We start from the raw sequence: 25972 nt of genomic DNA, 5'->3' as shown, positions 1-25972 counted from the left end.
TGAGGGATCAGCAGTGGAAAGGGTGAGCAGTTTCAAGTTCCTGGATGTTAACATCTCTGAGGATTTATCCTGAGCTCAACATATTGATGCAATTACAAAGAAGGCATAACAATGGCTATAATTCATATGTCACCAAAGACTCTCATAAATTTCTATAGATGAACTGTGAAGAGCATTCTAACTGGTTGCATCAATGTTTGGTATGGAGGGGCCACTGCACAGGATGCGAAAAAGCTGCAGAAAGTTGTAAACTCAGTCAGCTTCATCATGGGCACTAGCCCCTCCAGCATCAAGGACATCTTCAACAGGCAATGCCTCAAAATGGTGGCATCCCATCATCCAGCACATGCCCTCTTCTCATTGCTACCATCAAGGAGGAGGTACAGGATCCTAAAGAGACACACTCAATGTTCAGGAACAGTTTCTACCCCTCCACCACCAGATAATGAACAGACAATGAACCCATGAACACTACCTTTCTACTTTTTTGCTCTCTTTTTGTACTTATTTATTTTTAAAATATCTACTTCTGATTTAATTTATAGTGTATTATTATTACTTGCTGTTCAGTTGAGTCTGACTCTTTGTGACCTCAAGGACCATAGGGTCCAAAGGATTTTCATAGCAAGACATGGAAGTAGATTGCCAGGCCTTCCTTCAGCCCAGACACTGCTGCTGCCCAGGTTGGGACCCAGCTGGGTTTGAACTCTGGACCATCTGCCAAGTCCAGTGCTGATGCCACTACACCACCAGCCCGTATATTATTATATACTGCACTATGCATTTTTCTTTTTTCCTCTCTTTTTACATGACTTATTTAATTAATTTTTATATATTTTTATTGCAATTTATAGTTTCTATTATTATGTATTGCAATATGCTGCTGCCGCAAACAACAAATTTAGGACATATGCCAAATTATTAAATGATTCTGATTCTGACAAAGCTGAGTCAATAATTTTAAATCTGTAATTGATAGGTCGCTGTTAACCAAAGATATTCACATAGCAGAGGCAGAGGCAATACCTGCAGGTCAATCACAGATCAATGGTTAACAAAACAGAGAGTCAACCAGAAAACACAGGCACATGCCATTTGATGTGATTTGTGTGACACTCTGGCCCAATCTTTGACCTCATTGAGCAGAGTTCTTTCGAAGTACCGTGATTATTGATCCTTGATGTGCAATAAAATCAGCAAAGCATATACAATAATGCAGGCACCCTCTCCCTGCAGGGTCTTCACCATTGCACATACCTTTTCCTTCTCCTTCAGCTTCTCGTCAATGCTATTTTCTTTACAGATAGTAATGTCTCCATTTTCAAGTGATTCGAGCTCCTTTTCAAGCCTGGAAGAGATGAGTACATTCAATAACAGGGATATGAATATGCTTCAATATCCTGGAAGCAAAGCTATTAAATGCCAGGCAAATGACAGGGTTATTTTTATTGTAGGCTCCCTTCGTGGTTGGCCTGCTGAATTGGGAATGGAAAGACAACTATCCCGACTAATAGGGTCATCTTATAACACCATTACATCCTTCATATCTGGCTCAACTCCAGCTAACTGCAATTTTCTTTTCCTCTACACTTTCAAGTCAGTGGGCAATAATCTAACAACTAATTACACACGTTTCCCAAGAAAGGAGAAATGCTGTAACATTGAAGTTATTCTTGATCACAACATGGCCTTGTTTACTCCTCAGCAATGCAACATTTTCTGGGCAGTCTTGCTGGAGTTTATTGTGTGCTTTGGATGTTGAAAAACACAGCCACATCTCTGATGTTGTGAAACTCTCTGAGGCAATCTGAATCAGAGAAGAATGGTATGGTTTTCTTAGTCTTAGTGATTAATTACCCCTCTCTCCATTCCCTACATGAGCTGGTGGCAATTGCCTGCTCTGGGAACAAGAATCTCTGGACAATAAGGCAATATTCAGAGGAGGTCCAGACAGAAGCCTGAAGGTGATCAGAAGCCTAGACTTGAGGCCCAATGACAGGAGCCTGTGTGTGTCTTTGCAAATCTCTGTGATTCAGCTGGGGACGTTGAGGGCCAGTGTTTGCAAATCATCGAGTCTGCTGGAGGCTGGAGGTCGAAGACAGTCTGTCCTGGGGTTAGAGGACTGTGTATATGCGGAGGTGGGATGGAGGGAGGAATGGGGCTTGTTGTTTTGTTATGCTAAGCATTGTGGGCATGCTGTTTTAGCATCAGAATGTGTGCATTTGTCACAATTCCCTGCATGTTTCCATAAATAAATCTGAATCTTGAATCTAGAAGGAGCAGACTCACACCTTGTTTGGAGTATAGGGAAAGTAGACCACAGGCAGCCAAGCTCAAAGTTCAGGAGGGTCTGAGAGCCAGCAGACCATTACAGCACTGCCCACCCTGTCTCCTGACCTGGCTTAGCAGACTGGTGACCCCACGTCCACCCATGCCCCACCGTCAGCCATCCTGGACGGTCCACCAGGGATGCTGTCTGATGTATGAACTTTGCCCCTCTGGGCGAGTGCTTCCTCCGGGATGTTCACATGGACTTAGAACAAACTGAGCAGCCTTCTCGCAGCCAAAGGAGGCCCAGTGTGGTATAACTTAACAAACTGCTTGATATTTCTTCATTATACATAATACTTAAGTCAGCAGAAAGGTTCAATGGGTAGTAACTTACAGCACATAACATTCTGCAGTGGAAAGAGATAAGTCACACTGATATGGCAGCTGCTGGCAATACAGCACACTGTAATCTCAACTGAAAGCTGGCTAATGTTGACATGCTTGAGCAAAGCCTCATTTGCTGCTAAACAGAGGGGGGATGTTGTACCATTAACATTCCTGCAGCACAAAGCAATTGTTAGGAAAGAATTTGGCTGATGTCAGAGGAGCCATGTTATTCAGGCAATTGTTGAGAACAATTCCACCAGGATGTTAATTCCCATCTCGTGATTCCTCTCAGATTTCAAATAGGATAAAAAGAGTAAATAATGGGAAGATCACATCCGACGTTGTCTGTGGAGAGAACCAGTAAATGCTTTTGCTTGATGGCTGGGAAAATGCAGAGCTAATACATTGTGGAGAAAGAGGGGAAGATTGGAGAGAGCAAAAGAAAAGGTTTACAGAAGGGTGAAGACTAGGAGTATTCTGAAGGTTAGCTGGTGAATGTCTGGAGGAGATGTGAGGGATCTAGGGTAGGGGGAGTGAGAGGGATCACCAAAAGGGAGGGAACGAGGTGAACACAGGAGCTATAAGAGACAAAGCCAGAATAACTGATTGAAACTTATTGGAACTTCAAACAGCATGAGAGTCTGAGCTACACACACCTAGGTTTGGCAGTGGCAGTGACGATGAGTAAATGGGATGGAATATTCTTAGGCCTGGAGTTGACAGCCTGACCTGTGACTGGGCAGTCTATGTAACTGTGATCGGAATCGAACCAGTGAACAACAGTCATGTTTTGAATACATTTCAATCCTTTCAGCCTGAACGCTTTACATTCAGCAAATGGTAGAAACATGGAGCTACCTCCTGACAAAGACCCGATCTTGAAACGGTTTAAAATAAATCAACATGATTGAATGGTGGAGCAAATCCAATGGTCTGAGGTGCCTTACTGTGCTCCTATATCTTATGGTCTATGGTCCAGTCGATGATCAGATTCATGGGAAAGTGTCGGAGCCTGAGACTGGAAGATGAGGCACTGAGATCAGAAGCTTGAGGCCTACAGTTTGGGAGGTTGGGTCCAAAATCAGAGGTCTGAGGTTATGATTAACCTGAGATTAATGATTCAGAGCCTGAGATTAGGTGGTTGTGATCTGAGATCAGGAGGGTCTAGGCCTGAGTCTGGAGAATGGGATCTAGGAACAGAAGCTCAGACATCAGAGTGCTAGGCTCTGAGAGTTTCTGGCCAGGTTAAGGATTAGAAGTCAGATTTTGGGATTGGAAGGGCAGGGTTGAGATGAAAGGTCAGGACCTGAGATCAGAGGACCAGGGCCATGGATTTGAAGGATGTGGTACACCCACCCTGATATAGGGTGATAGGGACCTAAGATCAGAGCAGCAGGGCCTAGAGTCAGAGGGTTGGGGCTTGAGATTAGAGTGTGGGAACTGAGAGAAAGTGAACTGGGTTCTGAGAGTAGACACATGAGACCAAAATGAGAGTCTTAGGATCTCACAATCTGTGAAAGGAGGATCAGAGATGGATATTAAAAGATCAAGTCCAGTGCGAGATCAAAGATTCTGAACCTGAAATTGGTGGGCTGGGTTCCAGATTAAATAGTAGATGGTCTGGGAATATGATGTTGGGGTCTGTGCTTTGAGGTACAGGACCTGAAACTAAGAGAATGTGATTTGAGACCAGAGGTTTGAGGGTCGAAGGAGTGTTTTAGTGTGTGTTGAGAGGGTGCCCCTCAGGGTCACTGTCAAGGGTGGAACTGACTTCAAGAGCTTCCCAACCCGGTATTACAAGATAAAAGTATGGTTACTCTGGAAGTGCTGGACCTCAGTCACATCCAGGAAAACTAAGGACTTTGTTGGTGGGGCATTGGTAGAGCCACTGCTTCACAGTTGCCTCAGTCCTGACCCCAGGTGCTCCCTGTGTGGAGTCTGCAGGTTTTCCCTGTGGCCAAGTATGTACTCTCTGGGTGCTCCAGTTTCTTCTCACAGCCCAAAGGTTAATTGGCCTCTGTCATTTTCCCCTAGTGTGTCTGTGGGGACAGAATTAATAGGATTGAGGAGAGAATAAAATAAGTTAGGGTAAGATTAGTCGAAAATTGGGTATTAGATCCCGTGTTGTACCTATTTCTAACTGTGTCTCTATGACTGAGTTACTCGTAGATTGAGCAGGTGGGTAGCTACATGCAGTAGCATAATGATATGCAGAAAGATAAAGTAACCTGCTTCAGTAGATGCAAAAGTAACAGTGTATTATTTATGTCGGATTGGGAAGTGTTGACGTACAAGGAAATCTGGGTGTCCTGTCACAATATCCACTGAAAACAGCAGGCAGAATATGTTGGCCTTCATGAACAGAGAGTATGTGTGCAGGACCAGGGACATCTTGTTACAATCATACCGAGCCACACCTGGAGTCGTATGTGTAGTTTTACTCTCCTTCTCTGATTCCATTAAGTAAGCTAAGGTTAATTGTAGAGAGAGGGCAGCCAAGGTTCGCCAGACTAATTCTTGAGATGGCAGAGCTGCTGTCTGAGAAGAAATTAAGCTAACCGGGTTTGTATTCACTGCTACCTACAGGAGGCTGTGCTTCTTCTCACCAAGCCATTTTCTCACAGCTACCATCAGGCTGGAGGTACAGAAGTGTGAAGGTTCAAGAACAGCCATTTCCCTTCAACCACCAACCAGCAAAGACCTAATCACTTCTGCGGTTCAGCACCACTAAGACCACTTGACCACTTTGCACCACAATGGACTTTTTTTGGTTCTAATTCTGTCCTTTCTTGTATAATTTTGCTTAATTTACGTTTTCTTTTGTGAATACTGTGTATCTGTTCCTATGTGCCTGTGATGTTGTTGCAATTAAGTTTTTCATTGCGACACACACAAAATGCTGGAGGAACTCAGCAGGAGGCATCTTTGGGAAGGAATAAACAGTCAATGTTTCGGCCCGAGATCCTTAATCAGGCTGGTTATTCCTTCTCAGAGATGTTGCCTGACCTGCTGAGCTCCCCAGCATTCTGCAGAATCTCCTGTGCTTAAGTTCTTCATTTTACCTGTATGTACCTTTACGTAAGACAATAAACACAATTTTGGCTTTTGGCTTTGACTAGAACTTAAAAGAGTGAGAAAGGGATCTAAATGAAATACACCTAGTTCTGACTGAGCTAAGGAGACTGGATGTGGTGGGATGATTCTCTGGTTGGGGGTTACTCAATGAGAAATTGATGAGCGAGAGAGAGGAGAACATTCTTTTACTCAGAGTCTGGTAACACTGCCATTCCACAGACTTACCCACCTCTGGGGGACATAGACACCAAAGAGATGGATGGATTTCTAGACAAATGCTTCAAGTATATGTGGGAGAGACAGGAATTTGGTCCTGATTTTGAGGATCAGTCATCTGTTGAATGGTGGAGCAGGCTTGAACTGGGATTGATTTATAGGGCTGCTTAAAAAAATATAGGGAACTGCACTATCAGCTTTTGAGATAATCAGGAATGGTAAGGAATCAAAGCTTTTTGCAACATTTTCTGACAAGAAACTAACACAACAACCTTTAATGTGCTGCCCCGTGTGGAGGCAATTGGTGCCACATGTGCTTTCTGTGCCTTTCCCCTACAGCTCTCCTACAGCTTTCCCCCCCAGAATTCTCTCTTTCATTAATTCCACAGGCTCTTGCCTGAACTGCTTCCACATGGCTGTTGGAACATTTACAATCAGTTTAAGTGCTGTTATGAAACACTTGCACAATAAGAGGGCCTCAACATTGCTATGGAAACAGCAAGCTTTCTCCTTGCAATTCCACATTCCAGGGTGCTTGCATATTGACTGCTGTTGACCCTGATAAGGGGAGTAACTGAATGAATAGGTCAGAATTTATCGCACATTCAAGGTTCCTTCTGAAAACTTGGCCAATTTATCACCAAAAATGCAAAAATCAGTGCCTAATCTCATTCCTTAAAACAGTACAACTTGACTGTTTTAATGCAGTCATAAGGAGGCATAATTCACCTCCTGCTGAGATCCATAATTTGAGTAGGTTTGGAGTGTAAGGAATGGGGTAGGATGCATCAGTCCTTGAAATCTGGCAAAAGATGGAATGGTGAAAGAGATCTCTGAACCAGGAACAAAGTTGGATCATTTGCTGATCTAAAACCCTGCATCCTCCTTGGCTCCGTACCCCTGGAGATGCAGAGATGAACTCCAATCGTCTCCCTTGGCAGAAACAGCCCCAGGCTTGCAGGTACACACAATGAACAAACTGGTTCTGGTTTCATCCCCAAGAAGCTGCGATTCAAAGGTTAAGGTTATCTTTCTCGGACCTCATTCTCCATTTCCCTCCACAAATGCTGCCTGACCTACCAAGTTCCACCAGCAGTTTGTTTTTTGCTCCAGGTTCCAGCATCTGCAGTCTCTTTTGCCTCCTCATTAGTAAGGTGAAGGGATTTACTTTCCATTTTGGGTATCATAAGAAGAATGAGTTTGCTGTGGGATCTTTGCCTGAGCAGATTGACGCTGGATATCCTGTTGTTACCTTGGTTCACTTCATTACTGTACACTCAGATCCACCTGTTCATTCATTTTGTGCCGTGTCATATGATGTGGTCTTTCCACCATCATGATTGCTCTCGGCAAATTTTTCTAGAGAAGTGGTTTGCCATTGCCTTCTTCTGGGCAGTGTCTTTACAAGATAGGTGACCCCAGCCATTATCAATACTCTTCAGAGATTGTCACATAACCAGGACTTGTGATATGCACCGGCTGCTCATACGACCACCCAGCACCTGCTCCCACGGCTTCACGTGGCCCTGATCGGGGTGTGGGGTGCTAAGCAGGCCTGGTCTTACACTTCCTTTGGTAGAGACGTATCTGTACCCCAGACTCAGACTACCTGGTACAAAACGTGCCAGTTTCTGCTCCCACTGCTAACATTGATTAAGATTTTTCATGACACACCAGGTCATTGTTTCAATTATTGTAAAGGTTCATCCACGAGTCTTTCAATGCACTATTTTGACAGCGAGGCCACTGGAGAGCTCAACTGATATCAACCAATGGAGTGCTGAAGTGCATCAGCATCAGATGCTGGAAACCTTGAGCTGGGGGAACTCAGCAGATCATGTGTCATCAAGAGAGGAAAACACCTGTCTCACCCTCTCAATTCCTCTCCCTCACCTCTTGACCTGCTCATCACCTCCTCCTGGTTCCCCACTTCCTTCCCTTTTCTCCATGGTCCATTGTCCTCTCCTATCAGATTTGTTCTTCTTCAGCCCTTTATGCCTTCCACCTATTACCTATATAGTCTCTCACAGCAACCCCCCCCACCCACCAAATGCCGCCTCACCTGGTTTCACTTATCACCTGCCAGCTTGTACTCCTCTCCCTCACCCCACCTTCTTAATCCAACTTCTGTCCTCTTCCTGTAAAGCCCAGATGAAACGCCTTGGCCCGAAACACTGACTGATTGCTTCTCTCCATGGGTACTGTCTGACATGCTGAGTTCCTCCAGGATTCTGTGTGAGTTGAGGTGGATGACTTAGCTACACAGCTTTGTTTGTTAGAACACTGACAGCACATCTGGAGTTGTAAAGACCTGGGGACAGTATTGAACAGGCCAGAAATCAGAAACCAGGAGGGAGCAGTGTAGACAGCCTTAGTTCCACCCCCCCCACCCCCGCCTCAGGATGTACACCGATTCATTCAGCCCTGCATTCGCTGGAACTGGATTGCCCACAAATGCAGCAGGACTGTGGGATGAACGAGTGCTAATAATTAAACACACCATGATGGGGTCTCCCCAGGGTAGGACTTCACATATCTGTCAGTGGTATAGGCTGGGGAGACGTTTCAGTTTGTCTTAATCCATAATACAGAGACTGAAGAGGTTCAGACCAATAGGCCTGACTCAAATACTAAAGATTATTTCTTGCCTAAAAGCAACTGGAACTTGTAACAGTGCTGCCAGTAATTGAGTAGATTGCAGCCTTGTTTTAGTCTGGGCCTTGTAACTGCCACAGATAATTGCTTCTCCTGCTCTGCAGCATAAATCACACTGAAAGTGGTCTATCTTACTGACAGATCGTTTAGACTGCCTCAGACTCAATGCTACAATGACTTCAGAATAAACACAAGGCCTTGGCGTTGTAATGTAGTCAGATGACATACAGTAACTTCAATTTTGTGTGCCCTTTGAGGAGGAGCCATTACAGATACAGGCTACACGCCTGCTTTTCAAATGATTCTTGCCTTCAATAACCTAATTGTTGAATGAGAGAGAGTGTCTCACTCTGCAACAATTGCTCAGCGCATTCACGTCCTGGGTGAGTGAGAGAACTGATGATGGGTTGTGTGAGTGGAATGCTGACAGGGTGTGTGAATGGAGTGGTGTCTGTGATTCAACCACATTCAGTGATCAGATCATTCACAAACACTGGGAGCCATCTCACACACTTCACAAACCCACTCGCATTTCTATTCACCTAGCTGACCTTCAGCTCATTCACACATTCGCACACAGAGTCACACAGTTACACAGGGCAGCAACAGGCCCTTCAGCCCATCTCATCCATGCTGACCAAGGTACTTATCTATGTTAATCCCATTTGCTTGTGCTTGAACCATAACCCTCTTAACCTTTCCTGTCATGTGCCTGTCTAAATATTTTTCAAATACTGTGATTGTATCCTGTTCCAGTCTCTAACTGTGCCTCTGGGAGCTCATTCCTTATGCCCACTACCCTCTGTGTGATAATCCTGCTTCTCAGAGCCCTTTAAGTCTCTCTCCCAGGGTTGGATGCTGCAGAGGAAGGGAAGGAGGAGACATAGAGGCAGTTTCTGATGTGGTCCCTGAGTGCAGACAACAAATGACAAGGTTAGGGATGACCTGAGGTTTACAGAGGATGGAGGGATGTGTGGAAGACTCCTTTGTACAATCAAACAAACTGCCCTGAATAATCAACACACACAAAATGCTGGTGGAATACAGCAGGCCAGGCAGCATCTATAGGGAGAAGCGCTGTTGACGTTTCGGGCTGAGACCCTTCGTCAGGACTATCTGGAAGAAGAGATAGTAAGAGATTTGAAAGTGGGAGGGGGAGGGGGAAATGCGAAATGATAAGAGAAGACCGGAGGGGTGGGGTGAAGCTAAGAGCTGGAAAGGTGATTGGCAAAAGGGGTACAGAGCTGGAGAAGGGAAAGGATCATGGGATGGGAGGCCTTGGGAGAAAGAAAGGGGGAGGAGAGCAGCAAAGAGTGATGTGAGAGGGAGAGAGTGAGAAAAAAATAGAGGAGAAAAAAAGGAAAAAGATAATAAATAAGTAAGTAAGTAACTAAATAAATAAATCAATAAAGAGGGGATGGGGTAAGAAGGGGAGGAGTTGCATTAACAGAAGTTAGAGAAATCAATGTTCATTAACGGATCCCCTCTTCCCCTTCTTACCACATCCTTTCTTTCTTTCTTTATTTACCCACCTTTTTTTTCTCTTCTCTCTCTGCCCCTCTCACAATAACTTTCCATCTCTCTCTGGTGCTCCCCTCCCTCTTTCTTTCTCCCTAGGCCTCCCATCCAACGATCCTCTCCCTTCTCCAGCTCTGTATCCCTTTTGCCAATCACCTTTCCAGCTCTTAGCTTCACCCCACCCGCTCCTGTCTTCTCCTATCATTCTGGATCTCCCTCTCCCACTTTCAAATCTCTTACTATCTCTTCTTTCAGTTAGTCCTGATGAAGGGTCTTGGCCTAAAACGCCGACAGTGCATCTTCCTGTTGATGCTGCCTGGCCTGCTGTGTTCCACCAGCATTGTGTGTGTGTTGCTTGAATTTCCAGCATCTGCAGATTTCCTCATGTTTGCCCCTGAATAATCAGACTTTTTTGCCTTAAATAAAGAAGCTGTCAGGGTACAAAATAGGCAGATGATTCACACTGAATATAGTTGGTATTGACATAGATGCATGGTGCAGTGAGAAAAGACAGGCAAATAATCAGAATCAGGTTTATTATCACCAGCAGAAATTTGTTAAGCTAGCAACAGCAGTACATGATAATATAAATAATATAGAAAGAAAAAAATAAATAAGGAAATCAATTTTATACACACACACACACATATTGAATAAAGGGAAAATACTGCAAAAACAGAAGTTATGTATATTTTAAAAAGTGAGGTGGTGTTCATGGGTTTAACGTTTATTTAGAAATCAGATGGCAGAGGGGAAGAACTTGTTCCTGAATCACTGAGTGTGTGCCTTCAGGTTTCTGTACCTCCTTCCTAATGGTAACAATGAGAAGACAGCATGCCCTGGGTGATGGGGGGTCTTTAATAATGGACGTCAAAAGGGCAATGTTACAATAGTTGTGGGGGTTTTCTATATGCAGGTAGATTGGGAATATCAGGCTGATGCTGGATCCCAAGAGAGATAATCTGCAGAATGTTTACAAGATGGCTTTTTAGAGCAGCTTGTGGTTGAGCCCACTAGGGGAAAGCCTATTCTGGATTGGGTGTTGTGTAATGAACCAGATTTGATTAGGGAGCTTAAGCTAAAGGAGTCTGTGATCATAATATGATCGAATTCACCATCAGGGAGAAGCTAAAATCTGATTTATCAGTATTACAGTGGAGTAAAGAGAATTATAGTGGCATGAGAGAGGCACTGACCAAAGCCGATTGGAAGGGAATATTAGCAGGGTTGACGGCAGAACAACAGCTGGAATTTCTGGGAGAAATTCGGAAGATGCAGAATAGGTACATCTCAAAGAAGAAGAAGAAGAAGAAGTATTCTAAAGACAGGATGACACAAACTGTGGCTGACAAGAGAAGTCAAAGCCAACATAAGTGATAGAGTACATAATAGAGCAAAAATTAGTGGGAAGTTAGAGGGTTGGGAAGCTTCTAAAAACCAACAGAAGTCATCTAAAAGAACCATAAGGAGGGAGAAGATAAAATGCGAAGGTAAGCTAGCCAATAATATCAAAGAGGACAGCAAATGGTTCTTCAGATAAAGAATAAAGGAGAGCTGAGAACAGATACCAGGAAAATGATGCTGGAGAGGTAGTAATGGGGGGTGGGTGGATGCAAGGAAATGGTGGGCAATCTAAATAAGTATTTTACATCATCTTCACTATGGAAGACATTAGCAGTATGTCCAAAGTTCGAGAGTGTTGGGGCAGAAGAAAGTGCAATTGCTCTTACTAGGGAGAAGGTGCTTGAGAAGCTGAAATGTCTGAAGGTGGATAAGTCATCTGGACCAGATGAACTACACCCCAGGGTGCTGAAAGAGGTGGCTGGGGAAATTGGGGAGGCACTAGTCATGATCTTTCAAGAATCAATGGATTCTGGCATGGTTCCAGATCACTGGAAAATTGCAAGGAGGGAGAGAGGCAGAAGAAAGGATATAGGCCAGTTAGCCTGACCTCAGCAGTTGGAAAGCTGTTAGAATCGATTGCTATGGATGAAGTCTCAAGGTAGTTGGAGGGATATGACAAAATAGCCCAAGATCAGCATGGTTTCCTTAAGGGATAATCTCACCTGACAAATCTGTTGGAATCCTTTGAGGAAATAATAAGCAGGATAGACTAAGGAGAGTCAGTGGATGGTGCGAACTTGGATTTTCAGAAGTCCATTGACAAGGTGCCGCACATGAGGCTGCTTACCAAGAGCCTCTGGTATTACAGGAAAGATACTAGTATGGATAGAAGATTGGCTGATTGACAGGAGGCAAAAAGTGGGAATAAAGGGAGCCACTTCTGGTTTGCAGCCAGTGACTAGTGGGGTCCCGCAGGGGCCGGTGTTGGGACCACTTCTTTTTACGTTATATGTCAATGCTTTAGATGGTGGAATTGATGGCTTTGTGGCCATGTATGTGATGATATGAAGAGAGGTGGAGAAACAGTACTGTTGAGGAAGCAGGGAGGCTGCAGAAGGAGTTAAACTGATTCGGAGAATGTGCAAAGAAATGGCAGATGGAATACAGTGTCAGGAAGTGTATAGTTATGCACTTTTATAGAAGGAACAAAAGCACGGACTATTTTCTAAACAGGCAGAAATATTAGAAATCCAAAGTGCGAAGGGACTTGGGAGTCCTTGTGCAGAATTCCCTGAAGGTTAACTTGCAGGTTGAGTTGGTGGAGAAGAAGGCAAACGCAACGTTCACATTCCTTTCAGGATTACTAGAAAATAAAAGCAAGGATGTACAATATTGTACAAAAGTCTTTGCTCATATATTGTGCTAGCATATCTAAGACTTTTGCATAGCACTCTAGGTATTCCACTGCTCTGCTGCAAAACAACAAATTTCATGACATATGTGAAAGATGAAAACCTGATTCTGATGTGGGGGCAGGGAGAGGGGATTCATGGTTGGGAAAAGGGGAAGAAAGAGTGGAGGGAGATTGAAGCACAGAGTGACATTCTGTAATAATCAATAAACCAATGATTTGCTTGGGGTCTCGAGGCTGAGTGTATCTGCACCCGCACAACTCTGGCAGTCTGCCACCTGTCCCACACCATTGCCCTGGTGCACCATCCTCGCCATTCCCAACATCCTTTGGTCCTGCCAGACGTACAAACTTGCTCTCCACTCCACTTTCACAAATAGAGTACTATGCAAGAGTCTTTGGCACTCTAGCTATATATAATGTACCTAAGTCATTTGCATAGTACTGTAAAGCTGAGGCTTTATAAGGCACTGGTGAGGCCTCACTATCATGTATCATGAGCAGTTATGGGCCCCTTATCTAAGAAAGGACAAGCTGACATTGGAGAGGATTCAGAGGAGGTTCCTGAGAATTATCCCAGGAATGTAAGGGTTATCACATGAGGAGCATTTGATGGCTCCTGGCCTGTACTCGCTGGAATTTAGAGGAATGAGGGGATGTGTTGAAAGGTCTCCACTGAATGGATGCAGAGAGGATGTTTCCTGTAGTGGGAGAGTCTAGGACACCCCCCCTCCCCCGAAGGCACAGCCTCAGAATAGAGGGATGTCCATTTACAACTGAGGTGAAGATGAATTTCTTTAGTTAGAGGGTAGTGAATCTGTGGAGTTTGTTGCAACAGGCTGCTGTGGAGGCTAGTCATTGCGTACATTTAAGGCGGAGGTTGATAAGTTCTTGATTCGTCAGAGTGTGAAAGGTTACGGGAAAAGGCAAGAGAATGGGGTTGAGAGGCCAAATGGATCAGCCACAACAGACTTGATTGGCCAAATGGCTTAATTTTGTTCCTATCTCTTATGGGCTTATGGTTTTACGGTCACACTAACTGAATGTTAGTATCACCTCAGCTGTGGCTAGCTGGGGAAGTTTACTTGGGTACAGGATCTGGGGAAAGTGACCCACGAGGGGAAAGAGCAGTCCTATCCTCAGCACTGTGCAATGAAATTACTGCTCTTTGGGATGTCATGTGGCAGCTGAACAAATCATTGTTCAGGCTGCGATTGGGGGAACTATGTACAGATCTGATTTCCACATTACAGAAAGGATGTGCTGAGTGTGAAAGAGGACGTTGCCTGGAATGGGGGCTGTCGATATAAAGGCAGATTAGATAGATTGAGCTTATTCTCACTGTCATGTAGGAGGTTGTATGGTGACCTTGTAGAGCTTTATAAATTTTTGAGGGACATAGAAAGGATTAGAATTTATTTCCCTTGGCAGGAGAGTCCTGATCAAGGGATGTGGGAGAAAAAGAGTCCTGAAATTGTTGTTGCAAATACATAGTGTCCTAGCCATGTTGCTTTGGAGAGCAGATATCGGCCTGTTTCCTAAGCTCCTGGATCAGACTCCTGAGGGGCTTTGCTTCAGGAGGAAGAGGCAGATTTTCCTTCCTTCTAACTGTGTCTGAGCAGGTTTGAAGTAATTTTCCCATGATTGAGGAGTCTAAAATTAGGGAGCACAGATTGAAGGTCAGAAGGGAAGGACTTAAGTGAAATCTGCCAGGCAATATATTCACAGAGAGGGTGGTGGGTTTGTGGGACAAACTGCCAGAGGGAGTGATAGACAATGACAATGTTGAAAAGGTATTTGGGAAAGGCATTGAGGAACATGACCTACCAGAGATATGCATCACAGCTGACAACTCCGAGATTCGAACACACAAAAACCTAGAGGACCCCAGTGGATCAGGCAGGATCCATGGATGGAAGTGAACTGTCAACATTTTTGGCTGAAACATTTCATCAAGACTGATGAGCTTCAGCCCAAACTGTTGACAGTTCATTTCCCTCCAAAGATGCTGCCCGAGCTGCTGAATTACACCAGCAGTTTGTGTGCGCTGACCCAGATACTCAGCGTCTGTAGGCTCTTCTGTATTCCAGCACCTCTTGTATTTCTGTGGCTGCGCTATAGTACGTTCTTACAGCGAGCACAATGTGGCGTGGCAGATACTATCATTGCAGTCAGATCTTAAGGGGACTTAACCACTGTGGAACAGATCAGCACTGGGCCACCCGCAGCCCTGATCCAGTGCTCCAGTCATCGAGGCTGTGGCTGATCTTCCACACAGTGCCATTTTCCTGCACACTCCACGTTTCCTTTTATTCCTCTAATGTCACTCTCACTTGTAGATGCAATCAGTGACTGCGCTTCCGAAGAGGTAGAGCATTACAAAGGTTCATCTTCCTCTCAGTCCTCAGTCTCAAATGATTAGCTCCTCATTCCAAGACGCTGATAGCTGGTTCAAGGTCCTCTGACGAGAGGAAGCTCCTCTACATCCAGCCAGTACAACTCTGTATAGATATCATGCTCAATAAAACCCCTCTAATTCCTCTAAACTCCAGGGAATATAAACCTGCTCTGCTAAATCTCTTTTCCTATGGGAAACCCACCACCCCTGGAACCAGTCCAGTGAATGTTCCCTTATGATAATACATCCGTTTAAAGTTAGGAGACTGAAAGTATAACTCTGCCATGGCTGGTAAGCCTGGAGGAGGGTTGGCTATGGGGCTAGTAACCCCATTCCATAAAACCCAGAGCTATAGGAACATCATCAGAAGCTCCAAAGACCTCATCCCTGGGTGAGGAATTATCTTCAGAACAGAGGTCGGCAACCCGCGGCTCTTTCATCTCTGTGATGCGGCTCCCCGTGGTTTGTTAGCTTTTGAAATGTAATTCTAAATTTGAAGATTATGGTGATCTTGTACAATCTAAATAAGACGTTGTGGCGACCCATTCCCTGGCACATTGGAACCGGCTCACAATTAGCCACCGTTCCGGCTAAGGGAGATAGCCTACGGGGGTTTGTGAGTACGTGTCTTTTGGAGCATCCGAGCCCACGGGGACGGGTTGAGGGAGGCTTTAAAGCAAGGCTGTTTAGTTCAAATAAAGTTACCTTTGACTGCAGTGTCTTTATTTTAGCGCTGCGTGTAGCGCTACACCGCTACAACGTGTTTTTATCGCTATTAATATACATCACCACTGCCAATGCCTGACACCTGCCAGTGCGCGCTTTCTTTTAATTCTTCGATCCAAGGTAGGCTACCTATGGAGTAACCTTCAACCCAAAGTCTTTTTTTCGGAGTTCAAAATGTTTTTGTTGCATGCAGAAATGTAATTTTGTTTTCTCTGCAGGAGTTCATCAATTTCATAAATGCAACACATTATAGTTTGTTTATACATAGCATAAAGGCAAAAAAACCCATTGTATGCAGTGTTATTTCATTTTAAATGTCAAACGGGTTTTGTGGCTCCCAGTGTTTTCTTTTCTGTGGGAAATGGGTCCATATTGGCTCTTTCAGTGGTAAACGTTGCCGACCCCTGGGCTAGAACATATAAGATGGACTGCACCTAGGGCAACCTGAAAGATTAGCCTAGGACAGAAGACTCTGATGGGCTGCATTAGCAGCCGAAGAAGAAGAAGAAGAAGAAGAAGAAGAAGACCAACATTGTACATTGTTCTCACTGAGACTCTATGCAAATGAAGTAAGATGTCTCTACTCCTGGATCCAAATTCACTCATAATAAAGGGCAATATTCAATTTAGTTTCCTAATTACTATTTGTACCAGCAACTTAGCTGTCAGTGTCTCACCTTGGTGTCTTTGAACCTCAATATGACTCAAACAACATTCATTAAACAGTCAATGGACTTTGTAGAATTCCCATGAGGTAGCACTCTTCCAGCTACAGGAGAGTATTGTTACTGAATGAATGGATGATGCAATGATGGGAAAGGTGGTGGAAAACAGCTCTCAATTGCTCCACAAAGGGAACTTTGTATTAAAGCACTGCCGTTGGCCACCTTAATGCTATTGCAGAAGGATACTGACAGAGGCACTTGCTTGGAATAAGTAGACCAAGGTGATGACCAGGGGTGCAGGGCCTGAATACATGAATCAATGGGAAGCTTCCAGAGTAGGCATCTCTATGCCAATTTTTTCTGATCCTGTGGGCTGAAGAAAGAATAAATGAAATCTCCTCTCTCGGGTGACGTCTTAACACTGCATTGAGAAGCAAATTCTGACTGTGGCAGGGATCAGCAGCCAAGAATGGGCCAGATTGTAAGAACAAAGCTTGGGCAGCTCTAGGACTCACATGGGACTATATCAGAGCATGTATAAGGCCACAGAGTGAGGATATTGAATTCTGTCTGTGCATTGCTCCTTTTCAGTAATACAGCTTCAGGGCACATGGTGTGAGGAAAATCTGAATGTTCTGTAAATAAATAAGAAGTTACATTTTTCAAACAAGTGAGATTAAAAGCCTGACAGCATTGTATTTCCGTGAATGTCGTTTTGGAGTTGTATATTAGAAAGAAGTGCCAGGGAGAATGAGAATCTCATTGAAAAACGAGGAGATGAAGTTCTTCGTAGCACTCAGAAACACATGCACTATCACTCTCCTCTGAGTTAAACCAGTTTTCCACAGGACACTGTTTCATTTGGAGTTTTAAGAACATGTTTTTAGTTTAGGAATCAAAACTAGAATTAATGCTTGCTGACAGTGGCTGCAATCAGTTCTTATGGTTCAACAGAACATAATAGAACGTACACTAAAATTAATGTCAGTGCAAGGACTTATAAGCATAAAGTCTCATAAACTGCAGAAGATTAAAGACATTGGTTGATGGTAAAACCTCTCCATTTTAAATGACTTCTGTAACATGCTCTGTTATTGCAAAAAGTAATTGAGCAGGTGACTGCAGGAAGGGTGACTTTGCTTAAAGTTTCTGAACTTCAACAAGCGTGGACTTACACAAAGACAACAGTTACATGTGCGGCTTTGTTCTTAGGCATTCTGCAGAGAGCCATTAAGATAACTGGCTCCTTCTATGTTCTTTCCGTGTTCTATTTTCTAATGGTTTTTTACAGTGAGGGATTTGGCTGTCTGCAGGACCAAGCATCTCAGAAGTAATGAGTCAATGATTCCTTGACCGAGCTCCCCAGGGACATGACGCTTTGTGTTCATGGCTCTGTTGCAGAAGCATGAAAAGTTCTGCGTCGTCACTTCTGTGCAGGACCTGGGTAGTGTTGCACCATCAGCTCAACATTGAATGATAGAGCCCTGCTGCCCACTGGGGCTCAGAGGCTTGATGAATGTTGATCAGCCACAGGGCTTTTCAGAGAGGAAAAGAAATAGTAATATATAAGATAAGGAGCTAGTCAGACAACATCTGCAGAGAGAGAAACAGAGCCAATGTTTCAGGTTGATGACCCCTTGTCAGAACTGGGAAAGAGAAAAAAAATGTTTAATTACTTTAGCACAACATTGTGGGCCGAAGGGCCTATTCTCACGCTGTGATTATCTCCTTTATCCGTATTAGTGTTGCCAATAGGAGGATATCCATCCCTCTGCAACTTCAAGTCATCTTTCTTTATCTCTCTCTTTATCACTTTGGATGAAGCGTTTCTGATCTGAAACATTAATTCCCTTTCTCCTTCCACAGATGCTGCCCGATCTGCCGAGTTTTCACTGTTTTCAATTCAGAGTTCCTGCATCTACTATTACAGAACCCTTTCATCATAGGTCCAGTGACCCAGGTTCTGTCTGTGTGGAGTTTGCATGTTCTCCCTGTCATCACATCGGGTTCCTCCAGATGCTTCAGTTTCCTCCCACATCCTAAAGGCGAGTTGTTTTGGTACGTTAATTGTCCCGGATGTAGGGCGCTGGAAAGAGTATAGGGGGTTTGTTGATTTGTTGGTGTGGACCCTTCCCTTGCCCTGTGCAAGGATCATTTACTTGTGAACATGAGAGAACCTTCCGTGAGTCTACAGTTAAAGTGCTCAGTAATGCTGCTTCAGATAGGCTGCAGAATTCCTGAACAACAAACTGTGGTCACTTTATAATTTACTGCAAAAATGAGTACGTTAGAAGGACAGCAGCTGTCATTAAAGTGGTATTGGTTTCTCCACCACAAGGGCGAACAGAAGACAGAGACAGTAAATTAAATATTACCAGCTCTCAAATGTCATGGTGTCTTTGAGTTAGCTAGGTACAATTATGCATTAGACACGCAGATGCTCCAGTGAGATATATCACTCTGCTGTTTACTTGTGTTCATTTTCAGGATCTGGGCATTGCGTTTTGCTCACCGTTAATTGCCCTTGAGCAGGTGGTGGTGAGCCAATGCAGTTCCTGTGGCGAAGTGGGGCTGTTCCAGGATTTAGCCTCAATAATAATGAAGGACTGGTGATCTGCCTCCAAGTCAGGCTGGTGTGCAACTCACAGGCGGTGGGGTTCCTATGTGCCTACTGCCCTTGTCCTTTCTGGTACTTTAGATCATGAATGTGGGTGATGCTGTTGGCTCAGCCCAGATGAATAACCGGTGCGCAAATCGTGAGTTGGAGAGCTCTGGTGCATAGGTCTGGGAGTGAAGTTAGAAAGAGAAAGCTTCGCCGGAACTCGGCTATAACTGGCACACCAATCGTGAGTTAGAGACCTACGACAGAGGAGGCAGTGAACAGGTTCGGGAGTGAAGTTTAAGGGAAAGCTTCGCGGGAACTCAGCTATAAGGTAGAGGTATTTAAAATTATGAGGGGGATAGATAGAGTTGATGTGGATAGGCTCTTTCCATTGAGAGTACGGGAGAATCAAACAAGAGGACACGAGTTGAGAGTTAGGGGGCAAAATTTTAGGGGTAACATGAGGGGGAATTTCTTTACTCAGTGGTAACTGTGTGGAACGAGCTTCCAGTAGAAGTGGTAGAGGCAGGTTTAATATTGTCATTTAAAGTAAAATTGGATGGGTATATGGACAGGAAAGGAATGGAGGGTTATGGGCTGAGTGCAGGTCGGTGGGACTATGCAAGAGTAAGCATTCAGCACGGACTAGAAGGGACAAGATGGCCTATTTCCGTGCTGTAATTGTTATATGGTTATATAACTAGCCCACCAATCCTGTGTTGGAGAGCAGAGGGAGACATAAAAGGGAGACATTGCCTAGCATCATCATCAGGGTGGTCTGAGTCAGAGTGGTAGGGCTCATTTGGGCTTCGTGAGGTAAGTGGGTAAACTGACTTCATTTTTCCTTGCATTTTTTGAGGAATAGAGAGCATGTCTGTAGGGTTAGTACTTTGCTTTGGGTGTCAGATGTGGGAGTCCTGGGAATCTTCCAGTCTCCCAGATGGCCGTATCTGCACCAGGTGCACCGAGATACAGCACCTGAGAGACCGTGTTAGGGATCTAGAGCTATGGCTTAATAACCTACAGCTTATTAGAGAGACTGAGCAGGAGATAGATAGGAAGTTCAGGGAGTTAGTCACCCCGGGGCTGCAGGAGTTAGATGGGTGGGTGACTGTCAGGGAAAGGAAGGGAAGAGCTCAGATAGTAAAGAGCTCAGATAGTAAAGAGCATTCCTGTGCCATCCTGCTCAGTAATTGTTGTCTTGTTTTGTGGGGTGACCTGACAAGAGGATGACCATGGTGATCGGGTCTCTGGCACTGAGCCTGGTTCCGCAGTGCAGAAGGGAAAGAGGAAGATGAGAAATGCAGTAGTCATAGGGGATTCCATAGTGAGGGAACAGGCAGGAGGTTCTGTCAGCCCGATAGAGATAACTGCATAGTGTGTTGCCTCTCAGGTGCCAGGGCAGGGGATGTCTCGGATTGGATGCAGAGTATTCTGAATGGAGAGGGTGAACAGCCAGAAGTCTTGGTACATGTTGGTACCAATGACATAGGTAGAAAAAGGGAGGAGGTCCTGAAGAGAATTCAGAGAGTTAGGTAGGAAGCTGAAAAGGAGGACACACAAACAGGCCCAATATCCTAGCAGGCAGGTTTATTATAGCTGTTAGGGAGGGTTTAAACTAATTTGGCAGGGGGATGGGAACTGGAGTGATAAGGCTAAGGAAGAGGAAAACAGCAATAAATCAAAGATGGGATGCAACAGAGATGATAGAAAGGACAGGCAGGAGATGAGGTATAATCACAGCCGGTGGGATGAGTTACAGGGCAACAGAGGCGTGGTGCAGATAAAACAGAAAAAAACAAATACTGGACTGAAATTGTTATACTTGAATGCACACAGCATAAAAATAAAATGGACGATCTTGAAATTCAGCTACAGATTGGTGGCCATCTCTGAAACCTGACTAAAGGATGGCTGCCATTGAGAGCTGAACGTCCAAGGATATACAGTGTAGCAGAAAGATAGGTTAGTACGTAGAGGAGGTGGTTTGGCCCTGTGTCTAAGAAATAATATTAAGTCATTAGAAAGGGATGACATAGAATCGGAAGGTGTAGAGTCTTTATCGGTTGAGTTAAGAAATGGCAAGGGTAAAAGTACCCCAAGGGCAGTTGTATACAGGCCTCTAAACAGCAGCCGGGATGTGGATTACAAATTACAGCAGGAGATAGAAAAGGCTTGTCAGAAGGGCAATGTCATGATAATTGGGGATTTTAACATGAAAGTGGATTGGGAAAACCAGGTCAGTACTGGACCTCAAGAGAGAGAACTTGTAGACTGTCTAAGGGATGACCTTATAGAGCAGCTTGTTGTTGAGCCCACTAGGTGGTCTACTGTGCTGGATTGGGTGTTGTGTAATGATCTGGAGGTGATAAGAGAGCTTAAGGTTAAGAAACCCTTAGGGAACAGTGATTACAATATGATCGGGTTCACTTTGAAAATTGAGAAGGAGAAGCTAAATTCCAATGTGTTAGCATTTCAGTGGAATAAAGGAAATTACAACGGCATGAGAGGGGAACTAGCCAAAGTTGACCGGAAAGGGGCACTAGCAGGAAGGACAGCAGAGCAGCAATGCTGGAGTTTCTGTGAGAAATAAGGGAAGTGCAACACAGATATATTCCAAATAAGAAGAAATTTTCAAATGGAAGAAGGACACTACCATGGTTACAAGTGAAGTCAGAGCCAAACTGAAAGCAAAAGAGGGGATATAAGGAAGCAAAAGTTAGTGGGAAGCTAGATGATTGGGAAGCTTTTAAAAGCTTGCAGAAGGAAACTAAGAAGGCCATTAGGAAGGAAAAGATGAATTATGAAAGGAAGCTGGTGACTAATATCAAAGAAGACACTAAAAGCTTTTTTAAGTATATAAAGGGTAAAAGAAAGTTGAGGGTAGATATAGGACCAATACAAAATGATGCTGGAGATATTGTAGTGAGAAATGCAGAAATGGCAGAGGAACTGAATGCGTATTTTGCATCAGTCTTCACAGTGGGAGACATCTTCATTATACCAGACATTCAAGAGTGTCAGGCAAGTGAAGTCTGTGCAGTGAAAATTATGACTGAGAAGGTGCTCAGGAAGCTTAATGGTCTGAAGGTGGATAAATCTCCTGGACTTGATGGAATGCACCCTCAGGTTCTGAAGGGAGTAGATGGAGAGATAGCTGGAGAGATTGCGGAGACATTAACGATGATCTTTCAAGAATCAATACATTCTGGCATTGTACCGGATGACTGGAAAATTGCAAATGTTACTCTGCTATTTAAGAAGGGTAGGAGGCAGCAAAAAGGAAACTATAGATCTGTTAGCCTGTCATCAGTGGTTGGGAATTTGTTGGAATTGATAGTTAGGGATGAGATTATGGAGTACTTGGAGGCACATGACAAGATAGGCCAAAGCCAGCATGGTTTCCTGAAAGGAAAATCCTTCTTACTGCAATTCTTTGAGGAAATTACAAGCAGGATAGACAGAGGAGATGCAGTAGACGTGGTGTACTTGGATTTTCTGAAGGCCTTTGACAAGGAGCCGCACATGAGGCTGCTTAGCAAGATAAGAGCCCATGGAATTACAGGGAGGTTACTAGTGTGGGTGGAGCATTGGCTGGTCGGCAGAAAACAAGGAGTGGGAATAAAGGGATCCTATTCTGGCTGGCTGCCGGCTACCAGTGGAATTCCACAGAGATTGGTGCTGGGACCGCTGCTTTTTACAATGTATGTCAATGACTTGGACTATGGGATTAATGGATTTGGGGCTAAATTTGTTAATGGTACAAAGATAGGTGGAGGAGTGTGTAGTGTTGAGGATACAGAGAGTCTGTGAGAAACATTCCGAATATTAAGAGACCTGAACACATCAGATATGACCACTTTATTTCCCATGGTAGGGGAGTCTAGGACAAGAGGGCATGAGTTCATGATTGAAGGATGTCCAATTAGAACAGAGATGCGGAGGAATTACTTTAGGCAGAGGGTGGTAAATCTGTGGAATTTGTTGCCACGAGCGGCTGTGCAAGCAAAGTCATTGGGTGTATTTAAGGCAGAGATAGAGAGGTTCTTGATTAGCCAGGGCACCAAAGGGTAAGGGGAGTGGGGATGACTGGAAAAATTGGATCAGCCCATGATTGAATGGTAGGACAGACTTGATAGCTGACTTCTGCTCCTATATCTTATGGAATAACTGTTGTGTATTTTGTAGATGACACACTACAGTCACTGTGTCCCAGTGGCGGAGTGAGTGAGTGTTGAGGCTGGTGGATGGATTGTCAATCAGACTGGCTGTTTCTCCTGGAAGGTAGGCAGCTTCTTGAGATTAGTTGGCATAGCACTCATCCAGGCAAGTGGAGAGCAAGGAACAAGCTTGTGGGTAAATTTCCCAGCTGCAACAATCCCACAATTTACTGGAAAAAGGAGGTTACCACGTATTCAGCGGGAAAGCTATAAGTACTATTCAATTTATTGTGCCGTTCTTCCCCAGAACAGCAATCAAAATACACGGATGCTGTTGAGACTAGTGTGAAAGGTATCAGGAACCTCCCTTGAGAAAAGGGTGGTGCTGCCACCCTGCTGCGTCTGCTATTGATTCTGTATTCTTAAAGCCTTGACACTTAAAACTCTCCAACAAGTTAAATGGAGAGAGTTCCTTTTTATTGAGGAGGCCAATGCTGGAGTCTCTGATGCAGAGATGTCTGAGTGTAGAGTGGACTTCTTCTGTGTGAGGTGGAAGGTGCAGGCAGAGATCCTCAATCCTCCAGAGCCCCTCTGCTGGAGAGGCAGACTTTCTCCAGACCTGGGACTGGCCGCAGATCCTGTGTGGTCTCCAGGTAATCCAGCAAGCTGGGGATGGCCCAGTGTCTCCAGCACTGCTTCGAGCAGTTTTGAAATAAAATTAAAATGCTAAGACTATTCAAGCTAGAAAACTTTGAAGCCACAAATACAAGAGATTCTGCAGATGCTGGAAATACACAGCAACAAACAGAAAATGCTGGAGGAACCCAGAAGCTCATGCAGCACCAATGGAAAGGAATACTGCAAACAAACAGTTGATGTTTTGTTTTGAGACCCTTAATAATGACTCAAGTTTCAAACTTCAAAGTGAACTTATTATCAAAGTATAGATACATGTTACCCGGAGATTAATGTTCTTTATGGGAGAAAGGAAATACAATGAAATTTCATGAAAAACTATATGTAACCAGACAACAACTGACAAACACTAATGTGCAAAAGAAGACAAAATGTGCAAATAAAACAAATACAGAGAGCACAAGTTGAAAGAGTCCTTGAAAGTGAAACTGTAGGTCATAGAATTAATTCAGAGCAATAGTGAATGAAGATATCAACACTGGATCAGGAGCCTAATGGGTGTAGGGTAATAACTGTTCCTGTGGTGTGGGACCTTAGGCTTCTGCACCTACTGCCTGATGGGTGTAGGGCAGGGGTCAGCAACCTTTACCACTGAAAGAGCCACTTGGACCCGTTTCCCACAGAAAAGAAAACACTGGGAGCCGCAAAACCCGTTTGACATTTAAAATGAAATAACACTGCATACAACGTTTTTTTTTGCCTTTATGCTATGTATAAACAAACTATAATGTGTTGCATTTATGAAATTGATGAACTCCTGCAGAGAAAACGAAATTACATTTCTGCATGCAACAAAAACATTTTGACCTCCGAAAAAAAGACGTTGGGTTGAAGGTTACTTTTAAGTAAAATACTCGACGTCTATTTGAGTCCTTCTTGTATTTATGAAAAACGCCAAACTTAAATTTGCCGCCAGCAGCAAACCAAAAATAACGTCAGCCAGCTGTCAACCTGAAAAATAAAAGGACTATTTCACTGAACAATGAAAACATATGAATATACGTTAAATAATAGGCAATTAAAATATTTATCATCCTTGTTCAGGTTGACTCACACCTGACAATGCAGTCGTATTCAGTAGGGATGGATCGATGCTTAGGGGAGTGACCGGGAAGGATAATGAACTCTCTGAACTCACAGAAGCGTTTCCCAAACGATGTTTGCATTGCGATGATTGCAGAATGTAAATACTCCGAATTTATCATGTCGTGACCTTGTTTGAACTCTCTCAAATTGGGGAAGTGAGACAATGTGCCTTTCTGTAAATCTCTGGCAAGCACTGTCAACTTGCGCTCGAATGCCAAAACATCCTCCAACATGTGCAGGGCTGTACGTCCTTACCCCGTTGAAGAGCTGTGTTCAGCGTGTTCAGGTGCGCTGTCATGTCTACCATGAAGTGTAGCTTTTCCAGCCACTCTGGCTGTTCCAGCTCAGGAAAGGTGAGCCCTTTGCTGCCCAGGAAAGTTTTCACTTCTTCCAGACACGCGACAAAGCGTTTCAGCACCTCCCCTCTGGACAGCCAGCGATAAAAACACGTTGTAGCGGTGTGCTACACGCAGTCAGTAAACTGCAGTCAAAGATAGCTTTATTCGAACTAAACAGCCTTGCTTTTAAGCCTCCCTCAACCCGCCCCCCATGGGCGCGGATGCTGCAAAAGACACGTACTCACAAACCCCCGTAGGCTATCTCCCCTTAGCCTGAACGATGGCTAATTGTGAGCCGGTTCGGATGTGTCAGGAAATGGGTCGCCACAACGTCTTATTTAGATTGTACAAGATCACCATAATCTTCAAATTTAGATTTACATTTCAAAAACTAACAAACTAACATAAAATACATTTTAATTAA

The 25972-nt window shown here is 44.1% G+C and overlaps 1 protein-coding gene across 2 annotated transcripts in view; it reads right to left on the bottom strand.

Moving 5' to 3' along the window:
- palm1a (paralemmin 1a) overlaps positions 1-25972 on the bottom strand; it is a 379936-nt gene that overhangs the window by 28559 nt on the left and 325405 nt on the right. For both annotated transcript variants that reach the window (XM_059991689.1, XM_059991690.1), the window contains exon 5: positions 1258-1348. In XM_059991689.1, the coding sequence (XP_059847672.1) occupies positions 1258-1348 (91 nt within the window). The remainder of the gene's footprint in view (positions 1-1257; positions 1349-25972) is intronic.

The sequence above is a fragment of the Hypanus sabinus genome, chromosome 16 (assembly GCF_030144855.1).
Source record: "Hypanus sabinus isolate sHypSab1 chromosome 16, sHypSab1.hap1, whole genome shotgun sequence".
Lineage (NCBI taxonomy): Eukaryota > Metazoa > Chordata > Chondrichthyes > Myliobatiformes > Dasyatidae > Hypanus > Hypanus sabinus.
The sequence above is the reverse complement of the archived record's forward strand: the minus strand, read 5'-3'. Positions and strand labels throughout refer to the sequence as shown.